Raw genomic sequence first — 16080 nt, forward strand, 5'->3', positions numbered from 1 at the left:
CCGGTGTTTTTAGTGTCTTTAATCGGAGACTCGGTTGGGCTCTTTCCGTGTTGCCTGCAGCAGTTCACTTTCTCTCTGTGCAGCGGTGTGCAGTTTATGACGCTCCTGCTCATAAGCGAGAGATTCTTGGCCATCGCCTTTCCTTTCAAGATGAGGAATGAGAAAATGGATTTTGTTTATTTGGGTTTGTGGGATTCGCAGTTCTGTCGCTGACAATGTGATAATTCCTGTTACGTCATGTGCCAGCATTTACAAAGGTCACCAGGGTCACGCACGGACCCCTTTAGTGTGCACGTGCCGCTTCCCGTCTGGGGTTTGTCTATGACCCTGATAATCATTCACAGCATACCAACAAAATAACTGACACAGGTTTGAAGTTTAAACCTTACTTTGGAAGACACCTCCATGAAACCGTGTGGCCCCTTTAACATCAGACGGCACAAAGCATATAGCTGGTGCAGTGTGTATTCTGAGTCTGACCCCAGCGGCCCTCGAGCTGGACAAGAAGAGGGCGGAGGGCTGCATGGCGAAGAGGTTCGGCTACGTCATCATCACGGCCACTGTGTTCTGGGCTCCGCTGTTTATTATCCTCGTGCTGTACGTGTGTGAGGACTGCAGCCAGAATCAAGTGAGAACTCATTTATCTGATAGATTACAGAGAGCGCATTGGAAACTTTTAAAACACTCTGAAATTGTTAATATAATTTACATTAAGAACATTTAGAATAATGCAAGCTTTTACACATTTGGGATATTTGTTTTCTTTAAATATGACTGACAAAAAAATCCTTTTGTTAAGAAACAGACAGCTGCGTTCACAACTCCACAAAGTAGCCTACTCCCGAACACACTCTTGAATCACAGCCTGCATGCTTATCGACTCGAGCAATTAAAGCGATGGGCCTTGATTTGAAACTTTCCTAAACGCTCGGTGGTAAAGAACATGTTTTTTTTTCGTGATGTGGGTGATTCGTTAAATATGCTATTATTTATTTTTAAGTGTTAATCAAAGGCAAGATAAATTAAACTCTTTGACATGCTCTTAAAGGGAAAGTTCACCCAAAAATGACAAGTCTGTCATTTACTCATCTTTATGTCGTTCCAAACCTGTATACAGTAATTTTCTAATCTTCCGTGGAACACAAGATATTTTGAGAAATGTCTCTTTTTTTTTTTTTTTTTTTTTATCCATAGAATGGAAGTCAATAAAACTGTTTGGTTATCAACATTTTTCAAAATATCTTCGTTTATAATTTACAGAAGAAAGTCATACAGGCTTTGAACAACTTGAGGGAGAGAAATTAATGACCACATTTGCATTTTGGGGGGAACTGTCCCTTTAAGGTACAGTTTACAAGGCTTTATCATTTTAAAAACACAATCATATAAAGATATTTCAATTAATCTGCTATTAATCTATAAAGCACACGTAAACTGCATTGCAAATTGTTAGTCAGTAAAACATAAATAGAAATTTTATTGTTACTGATTTTTTTTCTACCTAAATAAACAAAAATGCACCTAAATGGCTCATATCACCATGAGCTGCATGTGGCTAATGAGATGAAAAGAGACAATTGGAATTGTAGCAAGTCATATTGTGTTTTAAATGATGGACGATATTTTCATATAGAATGATTTATTGTAAGAAGCAAATTATATTTTTGAGGTGCTCAGATAAATTTTAAGACGATTTAAGATGGAGTCTGGATTTCTTTTTCAGCTGCAGCTTGTTTTCTGCATCCTGACTGATGTAATATCTATCAGCTGTAATGTCATGTGTATACTTTATTTCAGCTCCAAAATATTGTTTATGTGATTTCATCATTAAACTGCTGTCAGATCACGGTTCAGCATTGTCAGAGGAACTGAATAAACAGCAGATGGATTTGTGGCAGATACAATTCATTTATCAGGCGTTTCACAACTGTGACACAAGACAAGATCATAAATAATATTGAACATCGGACAGTGAACAGGAATCTGCTGAATACAACAACATGACTATCTAAAAAAAAAACGAAAAAAAAACGAAGAGAGTAAAAGAGTTAAACAAGCACAGACACACAGAGGAAGAAAGAAGACCCTCGACAGGTATGCAGATGCGCACATACAGATCTCCACTTGGTAATATATTCAAAACGACCAGTTCTGTCATTTGAACGGACTGCACATATGAATGATTACAAAGCTGTTAGGATTCTAGATTTACTTCTATTACATTGATGGTTTTGTAGTGTCCCCTGCTGGGCTGGATGTAAAGACAAAGCAAAAGAAAGAAAATCGAACACATTACTGCTCGCCATTGACCACAGGCGATCCAATACTCAACATTTATTATCTTAATCTTTAGAATATATTGGCCACACCTTCCCTTCTGATTAATTAAACATTAGATAATTTCCATATTTCCCATCTATTATGTACACTTATGTAAATCACAAAGGGACCAAACATCATTTGGGACCATAAAAAGAGGATCATTAGAGGTTTGTTATGGATTGTATGTACAACAAACAGGATCATAAGTCATATGATCACATGGGACATCAAAGAACATTCTGATAAGAGTTTCACAAGAATGGTGTGGGCCGGATACCCTGATATTCCTAAATATCACAATGTGCTTTTTCCCTGTAATACTGCTGTCATGTCCAACAAATTACAACTCTTTTCACGTTTGCGTAACTGGACATCCACTTCGGCTTTAAAGTTCAAGTATAGGTTATTTATCTGTTATGCAATTATTAAATCAGATTTTTTTTTCTTCTGGAAAATATGGCTTATTCTATCTAAAAGGGGCCAAAACCAAGATTAAATGTGTTGATAGTGTGTGTTGCATTGCACTGAACACTAAAACTCAGTGGCCCTGGAGCAATAACGTCCTGAGGGGAGGGGGGGTCACTTCCTATGTATGCTGGTGTAAGAGGCACAAGTGAGTGGGGTTTAAGGGGATGGGTGGGGTTTAGAGTCCTGGGACGGGGATTATGATACAGAAAAGCAGAGCTCAGGGGGACATGTGGTTGATTGCTGGCAGTTTTGAGAATAGGATTGGGAATTGTAAACAACACAGACGAAACGGTCTTTCCACTACATGACAACAAATTTGAACTATCTCATTGGCAGTGCCATTCTCCTGAGAATGGCTGACAAAAAAGACACAGACAGAAAAGGAGGGAGTTTGGAAGGAGAGAAAAGAGGTGGAGAATCTCTCTAATTGGTTTGTACGGTTGACGGTTTCTCCTCTCACAGCAATGTATGACTGAAAATCTAGAGGTAACGAAAACATTCACTGTTAATGAAAAAAACACAAACATCAAAAGTTTCCTACCCATGTAGTTTTACACAAACTAGACACATTTTTTTTTTTAAATACCCATTGAGCGATAATGACAATAACACTTAGATCAGAACAACTACGGGAAGCAGGTCAGCAGTGGACAGAGGAAAGGGGCGGGGCATACATAAAAGGGCGGGGCGGACGAAAAGGGGCGGGGTAGGCAGCTGCTCTGGTTTCGCCAAAACAATGGCTAAATATTACAAAATATTCTATCAACAATATTCACAGTTAAACCAAGGCTTGATACACATTGTAGTCACAAAATCTCAGCGACACCTTGTGCTTGTAGTCACAGAGTTTTTAAAAACACTTTCATGATTCTTTCTCTCTTTTTTTTGGTTCTATATTACATAGTAATGTTTGATAGGTCACAGCTAACGTTACAAAGTCGGCTCAGCGTTTTGGACTCGTGGAGAGACAGTGGCTTAAAGAAGAAGGAAACTCTCTTCCCCCTGAGAGGCACGAACTGTGTGAGAGGCTGAAAGTTTGAGGGACGCTTTAGTAATTCACACACGCACACATACACGCGGGGCAGAAACATTCAAGTTAGACCTATCTCTGACCAAATATTCCAAAAATAAAAACTTAGCATGGTCGCCCTCATATAGTCTCACTCAGACTTGCTCTTATCCTTTAGGAATTACCCTACATCAAAACAACATTAGTGGGATATAGAAAGCCGAGGCTTTGAGAGGCTGTCTGCGATGTTGGAACAGATTAACGGACAGATAATAAACAAACAAGACTTTCGGATGAAAACAAAACGCTTGACCTCTTGCCTCCATCTCTAGTCAAAATATTAATCTTTTTCACGATTTATAAAACAGTATGACCCGACAATAAACTAAGAGGAAAAAGGAGAAATGTTTTATGCACAGTGACACTGCAGTGACACCCTCATCTTTATCAGTCTTGATGGAGAGTGTTTGAATACTCATGGTCGTCCTTTCTCTCTCAATTACACAGACGCATCAATGCTGTTCTATTTCTTTTAGAGAGTCTGAGTCAGTGCACTCCTTCTCCCACTAGGGGGCAGGCTACTCATCAGTTTCTCTTCCTGAGTTCTGTTTTCTACAGAGCAGAGATTTTCACCACATCAGAGCCAGTGTTCGGACGAGGCGGAGCATCTGGGTTCGGAGGGGGAGGAGCGTCGGGATTGGCTCGAGAGTTGTTTGAGGGAGGGGTTGGGATACTGATGATTGCCGTGGTAACCAGTCCACTGCTCTTGCAGTTTAGACTCCCTGATTCATCCGACATCAGATTGAGACTGGAACGACTGAGACAGAGAGAAAGAGACAGAGGTCTTAAAACTCTTTTCACACCCTCACTTGTTCATTTAATTACTCTACTAAGGCTACTTTTATAGATAGCATACATCCTAAACACACAAATGAATACAATTATGTTTCCTTGCCTTATTTGACAGAAATTATATCTTGGAAATGACACACAAAACATGCTGTTCACATGTGATATTGACCTTTTAACCCTCATGTTCAGTTGAAATTGACTATACGACTTTTCATGTTTGGGGTCCCGTGAGACCCTAATAATACTGTTAAAATGGTTTATGTTTATTTTTATTTGTTTAAATTGTCATAGATTTTACATTTAGTCATTCATATTTTTATAATGGATTTGCATAGTTTTGAGCATTTAAAAGCATTTTAAAGCATTTAAAAATTATGTTAGTCACCATGAAATCAAAATGGACAAAGTATTTATTGTAAATGATTTGTGCACATAATTTTTTTTTTAAATTCAAGTACCCTCATAATCTTAAAAAAAGTCCCCTCCCTCATGCAGCGACAATTTCATCTCTTCTCTGATGACATGTTTACTAGTGTGACAACCTGTCACTCATGAGATCTCAGCAATGGCAAACTACCATCTAATCAATTCCTGATAGACAAAATCAAGCCCCGCCCTACATTTTTTCTTGTTCGAGAAGCCGTTTCCCTCGGATATAGCTACGCCAGTGACGTCACACAAAAGACTATCGCAACTTCTGTTTAATGCCTACTTTTTTAGAACAAATGTCATGTGACCATCATATATATAAAAAATTTAATTCCAATAAAAATCAACACTTAGGACTGCATGTCTTTTTAAGGAAGGAGTGCTTACCTGGTGTTGAGTGGTTGCTGTTCCCCACAATGGATGTGTAAGGCGCTAAGCTCCTGTAGGTTGTGCGTGTGTGAGTGTGTGTGTGTGGCATTGAGAGCCTGGATGTTCTTATTGGTTCTCCGAGAGCAGCAGGTGCCCGTGACGCCCTCTTCACTGGAGAGAGATGGACTCTGCGATGGGAAGTTCTGCAGGGCTGTCTGGAGGTACCCCTGTTCATACAGACGCTCGTCCACAAACTCATGATTCTGTTCACAGAAACACAAAGATTATTTCCCCGAGTTCATTGGTTTCTAATGTTTTATTTACAAAAGCCTTTTTTTGTAATTGCCTTTACTTCAAAGCCTTACATGTGCATTTTAATATTTGCATATTATAGAGAACATGAAACAGCATTTGGTGCATTTTAACTTCTGTAATGTGACAAATGAGAGCAAATCAGAATCAAATAAATTCCTTCGTTTTTTTTGTCAGTTATACATTGCATAAGACAAGTTTGAGGATGTAATTAAATGCATCTATAAAATGGAATATTATAATACTGTAGGGTGGGCATGGGCGGGGTGAAACTATGATATTATTAGTTAATATATATATTCTTGTCTTTTGTCCTTGTCTTGATTACGTCTGAATGGTCATTGTAGGAATATATTGCATTGCAGAGGCAAAGTTACATTTTGAAGAAATATATATATATATATTTACCAGACTCAATACAATATGCCGAACAACACTATGCATTTTGTATATCCTCCTTTTGATTATCAATAGGCTATCAATACATGAAATACACTTGCGATTTATTAGTCGCTATAGGGAAATAACGAGAAGAATATATCAAAGTGCAGCAAACTGTAAAACTGTTTGCGCTACAAACCAGCATGTTTATAATTAAGACAATACATTAAAATAATATCGTTAGAAATACCAGTTTGAAATATCAAGCAGCATAACGAACTGTTATTTTTAAACAACAAACTAAGCTAGAAGCGAATGATATCGGAAGCCAGACACATTAAAGTTACAAATGGCAGTGCCCGCTCTTACCTGAAAAATAAGGTAGATAGGCCTATACCCTTAGCCTACCTTAAGTTTAATTTTTGTAGGCCTATTTATTATTTGCTGTATTTATTATTTATATGACATTTAGCTTGATGTATTATGTTTGACAATGATAATGCCTGTTTGTTGTTAAAATAGGTTTAATAATTTAAAATATATAGCCTATATACTAGGCTATAGGCTATTATATGTCCCTTGTAGGCCTAGGTTACTTCTGCGGGGTCGCGTCAGGTAGCCCCACCCACAACAAAATACAATAATTGGACCGAAATATCGCATTCGCTCCTCAATGTTAAACGTCTGAGGAGGAGGTGTGATTGTGTTGAAGAAAAACATTGAATTATACACAGAGTCATGACACAGGTCTCAAGTTCCTCAAGGCACCGAAAAGAGCGTGACGTCTGGAGAAGCATCGCGGATGTCATTGACATGCAAGGTATGTGCTTTACACTGTGCAGTTTTTGCGTGCGCGAGAGTGAATAGACCTTATTCAGAGCAGCGCCATTACCGCCATGACAGGTTTGAAAGCAAAGCTGAGAGTGAGAGACTAACCGTTTTTTCAATGGCATCCACTGTATAAAGCTCCAAGATCACTTTTTTTCCACGGCTCATGTTGCCTGCAGTTTTTCTGTCTATTGAAATTTCTTGGAAAGATATTTTTGCAGTGTTTCGTCAGCAGAACAATCCAAAAACACATTGTAGGCTACATCTCACGGAAGAGATTATAGCCTTGTCCAAATTTCCACACTTGCGGTCTTTGCACTTGACCACACTTGACCACACTTGACCACTGTCTACTTGCATGACGTATTTCCTCTATTTGACCCAAGTGTTCAAGTAGGCGTAAAAACTGCAAGTGTGTGTAGAACTTTTGATTTGATTACTCGATGGGACACACTTAGTCTTGCAAAAAATGCAAGTGTTTATTTTACAGAGCTTTTATTTGTTATATTTTTTGTTATATTTATTTTATTTCAAATAAACTTTTACATGTCGGTTCAGTAGTTGCTATGTAACTAACAGAAGACACAACTTTAAAATTTTGGTGCTTCTAATTAAGTGATAAAACAATCGCAAATGTTGTACAAAATAGGCCTACACATAACATAAACATACTCATCTTTGGACCAATAAAATTTGCAACACTTTATGTTTTTACTACCAAATTATATGTATCTAGTTAATTTCACGATTTCGGGGCACATGAGATCACGAACATAATGCATGATGGGATACGCTTAGCCGGAGCGGTATTCGAGATCGTGTGAATTAAGGGCACTGCACTTTGGCATTTTTAAGACATGGGACAGTCTTGCGCACTTCCTGTCGCATGCACACACTTATAAGTGGCCAAGACCGCAAGTGTGGGTATTTGGACAAGGCATATGGCTCACAGCCTCGCTTTTATTGCCAATTTCCTGTTAAGAATTGTTCTGATTGGCTGGGTTTTGTTTTGTTTTGTTGCGTCACGTCCCAGTTTTGCATTTGTTGACGTGATAGCAACGGAATGCTTTTAACTAGTCTTGGAAGAAATTAAGCTCGAGTCAGTTGAACCAATTTCTTCGCAAAATTGTCTGAAGTATGAAATCATTAGTTACCCGTAAGCCAATCACATAACGCAATCACCTCTCTCTCCAACTTAAACATCACCTCCATTCAAAATGTTTAACAAACACTTTTCTTGTTCGCGCTTCAGTTTGCAAATGCCAGAAATATTCTCCACAACAGAGCGAATTGCATCCCGTATCTCCATATCCGCGGTCGTTTTCGATTTCCCTAACCTAAAATACAATCTTAAACTCGCCGCTTAGCGTCTATGTCACGGCTCTCGCTCTGTTCGTTGATTGGCCGGCTGTTTTCAGGCCGGAGGAAAAATGAGAGATAGGTCGCTATCTCAGACTGAGTACAGAAGCCAACTGAAATTGAGCGGAAGTACGAAGTCTGACATAGTCAGGCTAGGCAAACTAGTCCAATTAGAAACAATTAACTATCTTTCTTACTTTTTAACTTATCCTTTTTGTATTATACATGTATCAAATTCATTACAGTAATAAAAAATAAACCTACACTAAAAAACATACTGAAATCACAAACCAAACCCCATTCATGGGCTCACAAAATCAATGATGGAAACAATAGAAGCCACTAAATAAAAACAAAAAAGTTAATTGTGACTTTTTATGTCACAATTCTCTCTTTTTTTCTTCAAAACTTGCGAGTGATATCTCACAATTTGAACTAAATATATCTCGAAATTGTGAGATAAAAAGTCGCAATTACCTTTTTTATTTTTAATCCATTGTGGAGACACCCGTCAGAACTTTGAAACGTTCGAAATGGTATGACGATGCCTTGTTTGCTGAAATTACGTGACTTTACATGGCGAGATGCCAATACACATAGGCTATACTTTGATACATGCTGTGGTTTCGAATCGATATAAAAGATTTGTAAAGCTTAATGAAGCAGTGTTGGGAAAGTGCCCATCACTACTTCTAACTGACCGTAGTCTTCTCTAGGCAGTGCAGAAGATGGTGATGTTGACTCTCCAGCAGAGATGTGGTCTTTTTCAGTTGCTGGTCCTCCTCTAAGGAGCCCTGCAGAAACACACACAGACATAGATTTTTAAGGAATCATCAGATTTCATGCATGAATAATGAAGTGGAGAGAGGGACAGAGTGTATGTTGTTTGGCTCAGTACCTGTGGTGAAAGTTTCATCTTGTAATAGGGAAGCTGCTGTTGTGTAAGAGTGCGAGGGAGAGACATGGAGAGTGGTTTACTGCTTTTGGAAGGAACTTCATCCATAACAAAGCAGTACAATATATCATCTATAACTTTAAATAAACAGAGCCTGAGAGAAAGGAAGGACGAGGGGCCTCAGAGGATTGGGCGAATCAGAGTGATTCCACTTTCCTGTTGCACAAATCCGTTGGTACAGTTACTATAACTCCACATATCTGTCTCTTTTACTGTAGCACTTTTGCCTGGGAGCTTGTGCTCGCACACTGGGCCCTTCGGCTGAACGCACATACACTGCTCCACATTTTTCGCCTTTTCCACAACGTCTTAACACAACGCGAGCACCAAAATAACATGAGTGAGTCAGTCAGTGATGTGTAGGAGGAGAAGGAGACAGAAGGAAAAAGAAAGATATTGATAGAAATGAAGAGAGCAAAATTAGGTGTTTTACAGTAGCAAACCCTGAGTACTCTTATTTTGAGCAGACTGCATGTTTGCGTGTGAACTGTGTGGTATTTATGAGCTATTCAGACAGGCTAAACTAGAACCAGCTTTTCTCTTTGATGCAAGTCAGACCATTCATGGGTGAATCGCATTAAGAAACCTCAAATTAACCCTAAAATCAAAGGACTGCTTTGCAGCATACTTTGCACAAAGGAAATTAAGCCTATTTTTAGGACCATTACACATTTTCCCATTGTGACATTTTCATGACAGTTAAGCACATTTTTCACGGTTTTCAGTGTTTTTGTGATTCACCCTCCAAGGCCTCTTTTTTTTTAAAGGAAAAAATACAGATGTGTATTTTAAACCTATTTTTTTTTTCTATTGCAATTGACTACTTTTTTATATTTGGAGTCCTTGGCCCTGTTTACACCTTGTATCAAGATGCATTTTGGTCAATCGGATCACAAGTAGACGAGGCAGACACATACCTGTTTACACCTGTTGTTTTAATGCATCTATTTTTTCCACTTTCGACCACTTCTGTACTGATTTCTACATGTTTATGCATTAGATCAGTAGGTGGAGAGTACTGTTCAAACCATAGACTGTAAAAAAATATGGACATAGCGTCCGTGACGTCACCCCTAGGTTTCTGAAGAGCATTTTTGAAGCCCAAAGTGGGCGGAGCTGGCTGTCGTCATCTTGGCAGCGCGTCACTCTCAAATAACCGAAAATGGGCAAAGAGGATGGATTAGCTGAGGTGATGTGACGTCTACAGCAGACAAACGACTAGTAGTGACAGCAGCAATCCACCTGTAACTCAAGTGGTCACGCCCTTAATTATGCAGTACTTTAAGGCATAATATAATTTAAACGGATGAGTTTTAACCCCCCTCACAGTTGTCTAAATTAGCTATATAGACCAATACCACTTTTTGTACCAGGCTGTAAAAATCTTTTTCTGCTGTGAAGTTTTAACATGGGGGTTCTATGGGATTGACTCTCTTTTGGAGCCTGTCTCTAGTGGTCAGTCGATGAATTGGAGTTTAAGTCACTTCCGTGTTGGATTCAAGAGAGAGACCGGAAGGTTGCCGCTTAGTTTCTGACCCAGGGCCGGCGCTCCGCACACGCACATCACGCACTGCGCGTAGGGCACCAAGTACTTGGGGGGGCACCAAAAAATCTGGGTCGTGAAAAATCATCACAATAGGCTACTAGTATAAATAACAAATAAAATATGTCTAAAGCATGTTAATATACAAAAGCAATACAAAAGTAATATAGGCCTAGACCAAATTAGTCGAGAAAAAGGTGAATCTCCTGTGCCAGTCTCCCTCTGGTGCCCCCCCTTCCCCACCTCCCAGTGGTCTGTTCGATTATGCCTCAATCAATGTCAAATTTGGCAGACACCGACCTCAGACATGGCCTCGGAAAGGCACCAAGAGTCGGGGGCGGAAAAAAGGAAAAAAAAGAGACAGCGGGATGATACTCGCACGTCGCTTGCAGGTATGATAATGTTTAAAATAAAAATGTTAGTTTTGTAGCGCGGGCGCCCTTGCGTCGTGAATGCATGTCCAGGGGGGCGTCGCTAGTAGTGCAAATGATCCGGGGCTTTTTTAGCCCTGCATGTTGAATCTGTTATTTTAACGGGGGTCCGGGGGTTTCTCGAATTTTGAAACTTGGGCTGTTTAAGATGCAGTTAGTTTGTTTGAGAAGAAAAGGAAGACCGCTTAGATACGTTTTTTCGTTGTTGTTCTATGCGGATAATTTTCAAGAGGTTCATAGGCCAAGGCCCAAGGGCGACATCTGTTGGTGAAACTGCAATTAGAAAAAAAAAAACCCACAATCTCAGTGTTTGTATATTTTCATATTCAGATTTGTTAAATTATTAGGGCTGGGAAAAGATTAATCGCATCCAAAATAAAAGTTTGTGTCTACATGATATATGTGTGTGTACTGTGTATAATTATTTTGTAGATATAAATACACACACATATGCATGTCTATATTTAAGAAATATTTGCATGTATATACTGTATATAATTATATATAATTTATATTATATATAAATTTAAATATTTTATATATAAATAACAAATATTTCTTAAATACATACATGCAAATGTGTATTTATATATATACAAAATAATTATACACAGTACACACACATATATCATTCATGTTCCAAATCTGTGTTTTTAGTAATTGTGGTGGTTTTTGGTATTTATAATTTTAACCTTTATATTATTTATTTCTTTTCATATTTGGTGCCATTGTTAATGTAAAATAATTTATTTGCAGCAGTTATTTTGGAAGTAAAGAGAACCTAACTAAGAAATTCTGAATGCTTCTTATTCCTTGGGTAAGTGGGTGCGTAAGTGGGTGAGTGGGGGGGCACCACCAAGCATTTGTGCTTAGGGCACCCAAATGGCATGAGCGTTTACACTATGAAAGCAATCTGGTCAAATGCATTTTCGACTACCTCTTAAAGTAGCTGAAAGAAATTGACGAAAATGCTTCTTAATACCAGGTGTAAACAGGGCCCTAGAGACCCCAATGATGTATGTAAAAACTGTAGTAGTATTTTGAGAATAATTACTTATTTCTTTCCCAAACTCCTTAAAAAAATCCCTTGATCTGATCAAACCTTAGACAGATATTGATGTTGATACTTCATCTCTCTTTTTTTTTTTTACCACAAAGTAAACATGTATTTTCCAGAAATGCCATTTTGTATTTAATGTTGTTTGGGGTCAATTGGATCCCAGTAAAAAAATATGTGGCTGAATTGGCTGAAGTATATCAGAAAATTATGTGAAAATTCATTGTATTAATTTGTTTTTATACCAGGGGTCTCATGTAGGACATTTGAAGTGTGTTATTTTCAACTTTGTTCATCACAGAATTCTGGAAAAAATACAGCTGTCATCCAAGGAGCACAACTATTTTCAATTAGTCATTAATATGGTAATATTAATATGGTGTTTATATCCAAAAAGAAACCATGCTGGGGGATGTTTTTGTATTTAGCGCGATCACTGCGCTGTATGTTTTTTCTGTGCTTGTGCAGCGTCACGAAATCGCGCAGAATCTGATGACTGGCGTCAATGGTTCCGTTGCTTTCATTTTGTTCATCAATTGATGTTGCGATGATTTATATAAAGTCATTCTCGAGTCATTGGATTTCAAGTCAAAGTCAAGTCATTTTCTTAATTTAGTCAAGCAAGTCTCAAGTCCTTAAATTTGCGACTTTAGTCAAGTCATGTGACTCGAGTCCCCCATCTCTGGTGTATATTTATATATACAGTTGCAATCAAAATTATTCAACCCCCATTGCAAATCAGGATTATTGGCAAAATTTACAGACTTTCAGCTGTTTAATGAACAAATCAAACAAAAGTAATTGAAATAGCTCAACAACAAATGTTTCAAGTGATTTCCCCAAATTTAACTGACTTCTGCAAAATTATTCAATCCCCTGAATAGAATTCCTCACAACAGCACAAATCTGCAAAAATAATCAAGGGCTTCATTGGTTGCACCAGGTGTGCTTAAGCTAGAACACATGAAATATCTGAACTGGCTAGGTTTGTTGAGTGTCACGTTTGATTGCAAGTTAGAATTATGGCTAAGTCAAAAGAATGGCCAAAAAAGTTAAGAGAAGGTAACATCGCCCTTTACAAACAAGGAACAGGATACAAAAAGATAGCGAAGGCACTAAATGTTCCTAGAGAGACCGTTGGAAGCATAGTTTGCATTTTCAAAGTTAAAGGAACAGTGGTTACACTACCTGGACGGGGTAGAAAAAGGCAGCTATCAACGGCTGCAACCAGATTTCTAAGAAGGCAGGTTCAGAAAAACCCTTGAGTGACTGCAAAACACCTGCAGCAAGACATGGTGGTGACAGGCACAGAGGTTTCAGCTGCACAGTAAGGCACGTACTAAACGCATACCAGAACCCCACGATGTACACAACTGACCCAGAAGCACAAGAAAAGTCTGCTCCAATTTACTCAAAATCGTATAAATAAGTCACAGAAGTTTTGGGATTCTGTTCTGTGGAGCAATCAAACAAAACTGGAACTTTCCGGGCCTCTGGATCAGTTGTATGTCTGGAGGAAGAAGAAAGAAGCATCTATGCTGAAATGAACACTGTCTACAGTTCAGCATGGTGGTGGCTCGGCGATGCTCTGGGTCTGCTTTGCGTCTTCTGGCACTGGAAACCGACTGCGTGTGGAAGACAAGATGGATTTATTGAAGTATCAGGAAATTGTAGGAGAAAACATCATGCCGTCAGTGAGGAAGCTGAAGCTTGGGCGTCATTGGACCTTTCAGCAGGACAATGATCCCAAGCATTCCTCACAATCTACCAAGGCTTTGTTGCAGAAGAAGTCCTGGAAGATTCTACAGTGGCCATCACAGTCACCTGACTTGAAGCCCATAGAAAATCTCTGGTGGGATTTGAAGAAGGCGGTTGCAGCACGCAAAACCAAGAACATTACTGAACTGGAGGCCATTGCTCATGAGGAATGGGCTAAGATACCTCAGAAACGGTGTCAGAAGCTGGTGTCTGGTTATACATCTCGTTTGCAGCAGGTCATAGTGTGGTATGCTGAATAGTACTCATTAAATTAACAGTTTCTTATTTCTATATATATTTTCCTGTGATAAGTTGCATAATTATTATCACTATCAGTTTTCTTATGTATTTCTGTGATTTTCATGTGTTATAAGGGATTATTTACAGATTTATATTCGATTTATATAATTATCATCATTGTTGTTTTAATCTAAATTAGGGGTGTAACGATACACAAACCTGACGGTTCGGTTCGTCCCACGGTTTTGAGGTCTCGGTTCAGTTCGGTTCGGTTCATTTCGGTGGGGTGGGGTGGGGGGGGGGTTTAGAAAGCTAAAATTGCTTTTATTTTTTATTAAACAGTGCTTTAATGAACAAATTGTGTCCTTGTCTTTAAATTAATTCAATTACAAGTAAACGTTTCTCAAGGATAACAAAATGTTCTGCTAATGCTGTAAACTACAGCCCTTACTTGCACATTACTATAACATTAAAGCTTAACAATAGAGCCTAGACTTTTAGCCTAAATGATATAATAATAATCAACACTCAAATAACAAATTGTATGAAAACATGTAAACTGCACATAAGGCAATTTTTGCATTAACATGTTTTTACTCTAATTTGTTATTGTTATATAATAATTTACACAGTTGCTGTTATTTTCATGACAACTATTTTAAACATACATTAAATAATCAAGATATCATAAACAGGTTAAGTAAAATATAATATATAGGCTAATATATAGCATTTATTTAGTTAAAGAGTTAGCAAACCAGCAAGCTGTGGACACTGAATGACTTGCCTGAGGTAAATATAAAGCTATGTGAAAAACTAAGCATTTTATTGACGTATTTCCGCTGTTGAAACACTGATTGAGTGTTTACACGAGTTATGATGCCTTTCAGTAAGTATACTGTATCTTTCAACATACCTTCAGGTGTCCATTCATGTTTATTCTGTAACTGAGGAAGAGATGATCGCGCTGCCGCATGCATACAATGATATCTGTCACGCCACATCTAAGAGCGCCAAAACGGCATTTATTGTTTGCATTTCGTGATCAAATAGACATAATTTGAAAGATTACACCTTGCTTATTATCAAAAGTAACAAAACACTGAGCTTATTGCGATTATATGTGGTTAATGGTGGTTAGGCAACAGCCCTATTCGTTGTGTACACATAACACATGAGGTGCAATGAGCCGGGGCTGGGCGGGGCAGCAGGGGGCGGGGCGTGTTCGGTTCGCCATGAGAGTATCGCGATACGTATCGTGGGTGGTGTATCGCGGTTTTTCGGTTCGGTTCAAATATCGTTACACCCCTAATCTAAATGCTTGTTACAAATATTTTGGGTTCTATAATAAGCGCTACTGTTTCGAATTAATTCAATATAGTATCGTAGTAGCTATAGATGGATGTGTGTTAGTGGTTATACGTGTGTGTGCACGTCATTGCGTACATTTGTAGAGGGAGTTCAGTGAAGAAGCAACGGTGAAGAAGCATTGCTTGGACGTGTATTAATATTAATATCATCCTTTACAGGTATCAAATGTATAAAATGCACACCATCATTGTTCTAATAGCTTCATATTAAGAAAGACTGGTCACTATATTAATTGTTTTCGATATGAGAGTGATATGTCTGTAAACTCTGTTTAGTGTTAACGATCGGTGCTGCGCACATGGTTAGGCAACTTGCCGTGGAGATAAAGTACAGAGTATAGTGTTATTGTATGTGTTTCAAGGTTTCCTTTATTCATTAATTTTGTGTTATGAGTTT

At 38.4% G+C, this 16080-nt stretch overlaps 1 protein-coding gene across 1 annotated transcript in view; it reads right to left on the minus strand.

Moving 5' to 3' along the window:
* Positions 1-4336: 4336 nt before the first annotated feature.
* kcnd3 (potassium voltage-gated channel, Shal-related subfamily, member 3) overlaps positions 4337-16080 on the minus strand; it is a 48108-nt gene continuing 36364 nt past the window's right edge. The window contains exons 5-8 of the mRNA XM_056236612.1: positions 9228-9263; positions 9031-9123; positions 5468-5712; positions 4337-4616 (exon numbers count right to left, since the gene is read on the minus strand). Coding sequence (XP_056092587.1) covers positions 4412-4616; positions 5468-5712; positions 9031-9123; positions 9228-9263 — 579 coding nt within the window. The 3' untranslated portion in view covers positions 4337-4411. The remainder of the gene's footprint in view (positions 4617-5467; positions 5713-9030; positions 9124-9227; positions 9264-16080) is intronic.

Source organism: Rhinichthys klamathensis, unplaced genomic scaffold (assembly GCF_029890125.1).
Source record: "Rhinichthys klamathensis goyatoka isolate OS25496 unplaced genomic scaffold, OSU_Roscu_1.1 h1tg000457l_1, whole genome shotgun sequence".
NCBI lineage: Eukaryota > Metazoa > Chordata > Actinopteri > Cypriniformes > Leuciscidae > Rhinichthys > Rhinichthys klamathensis.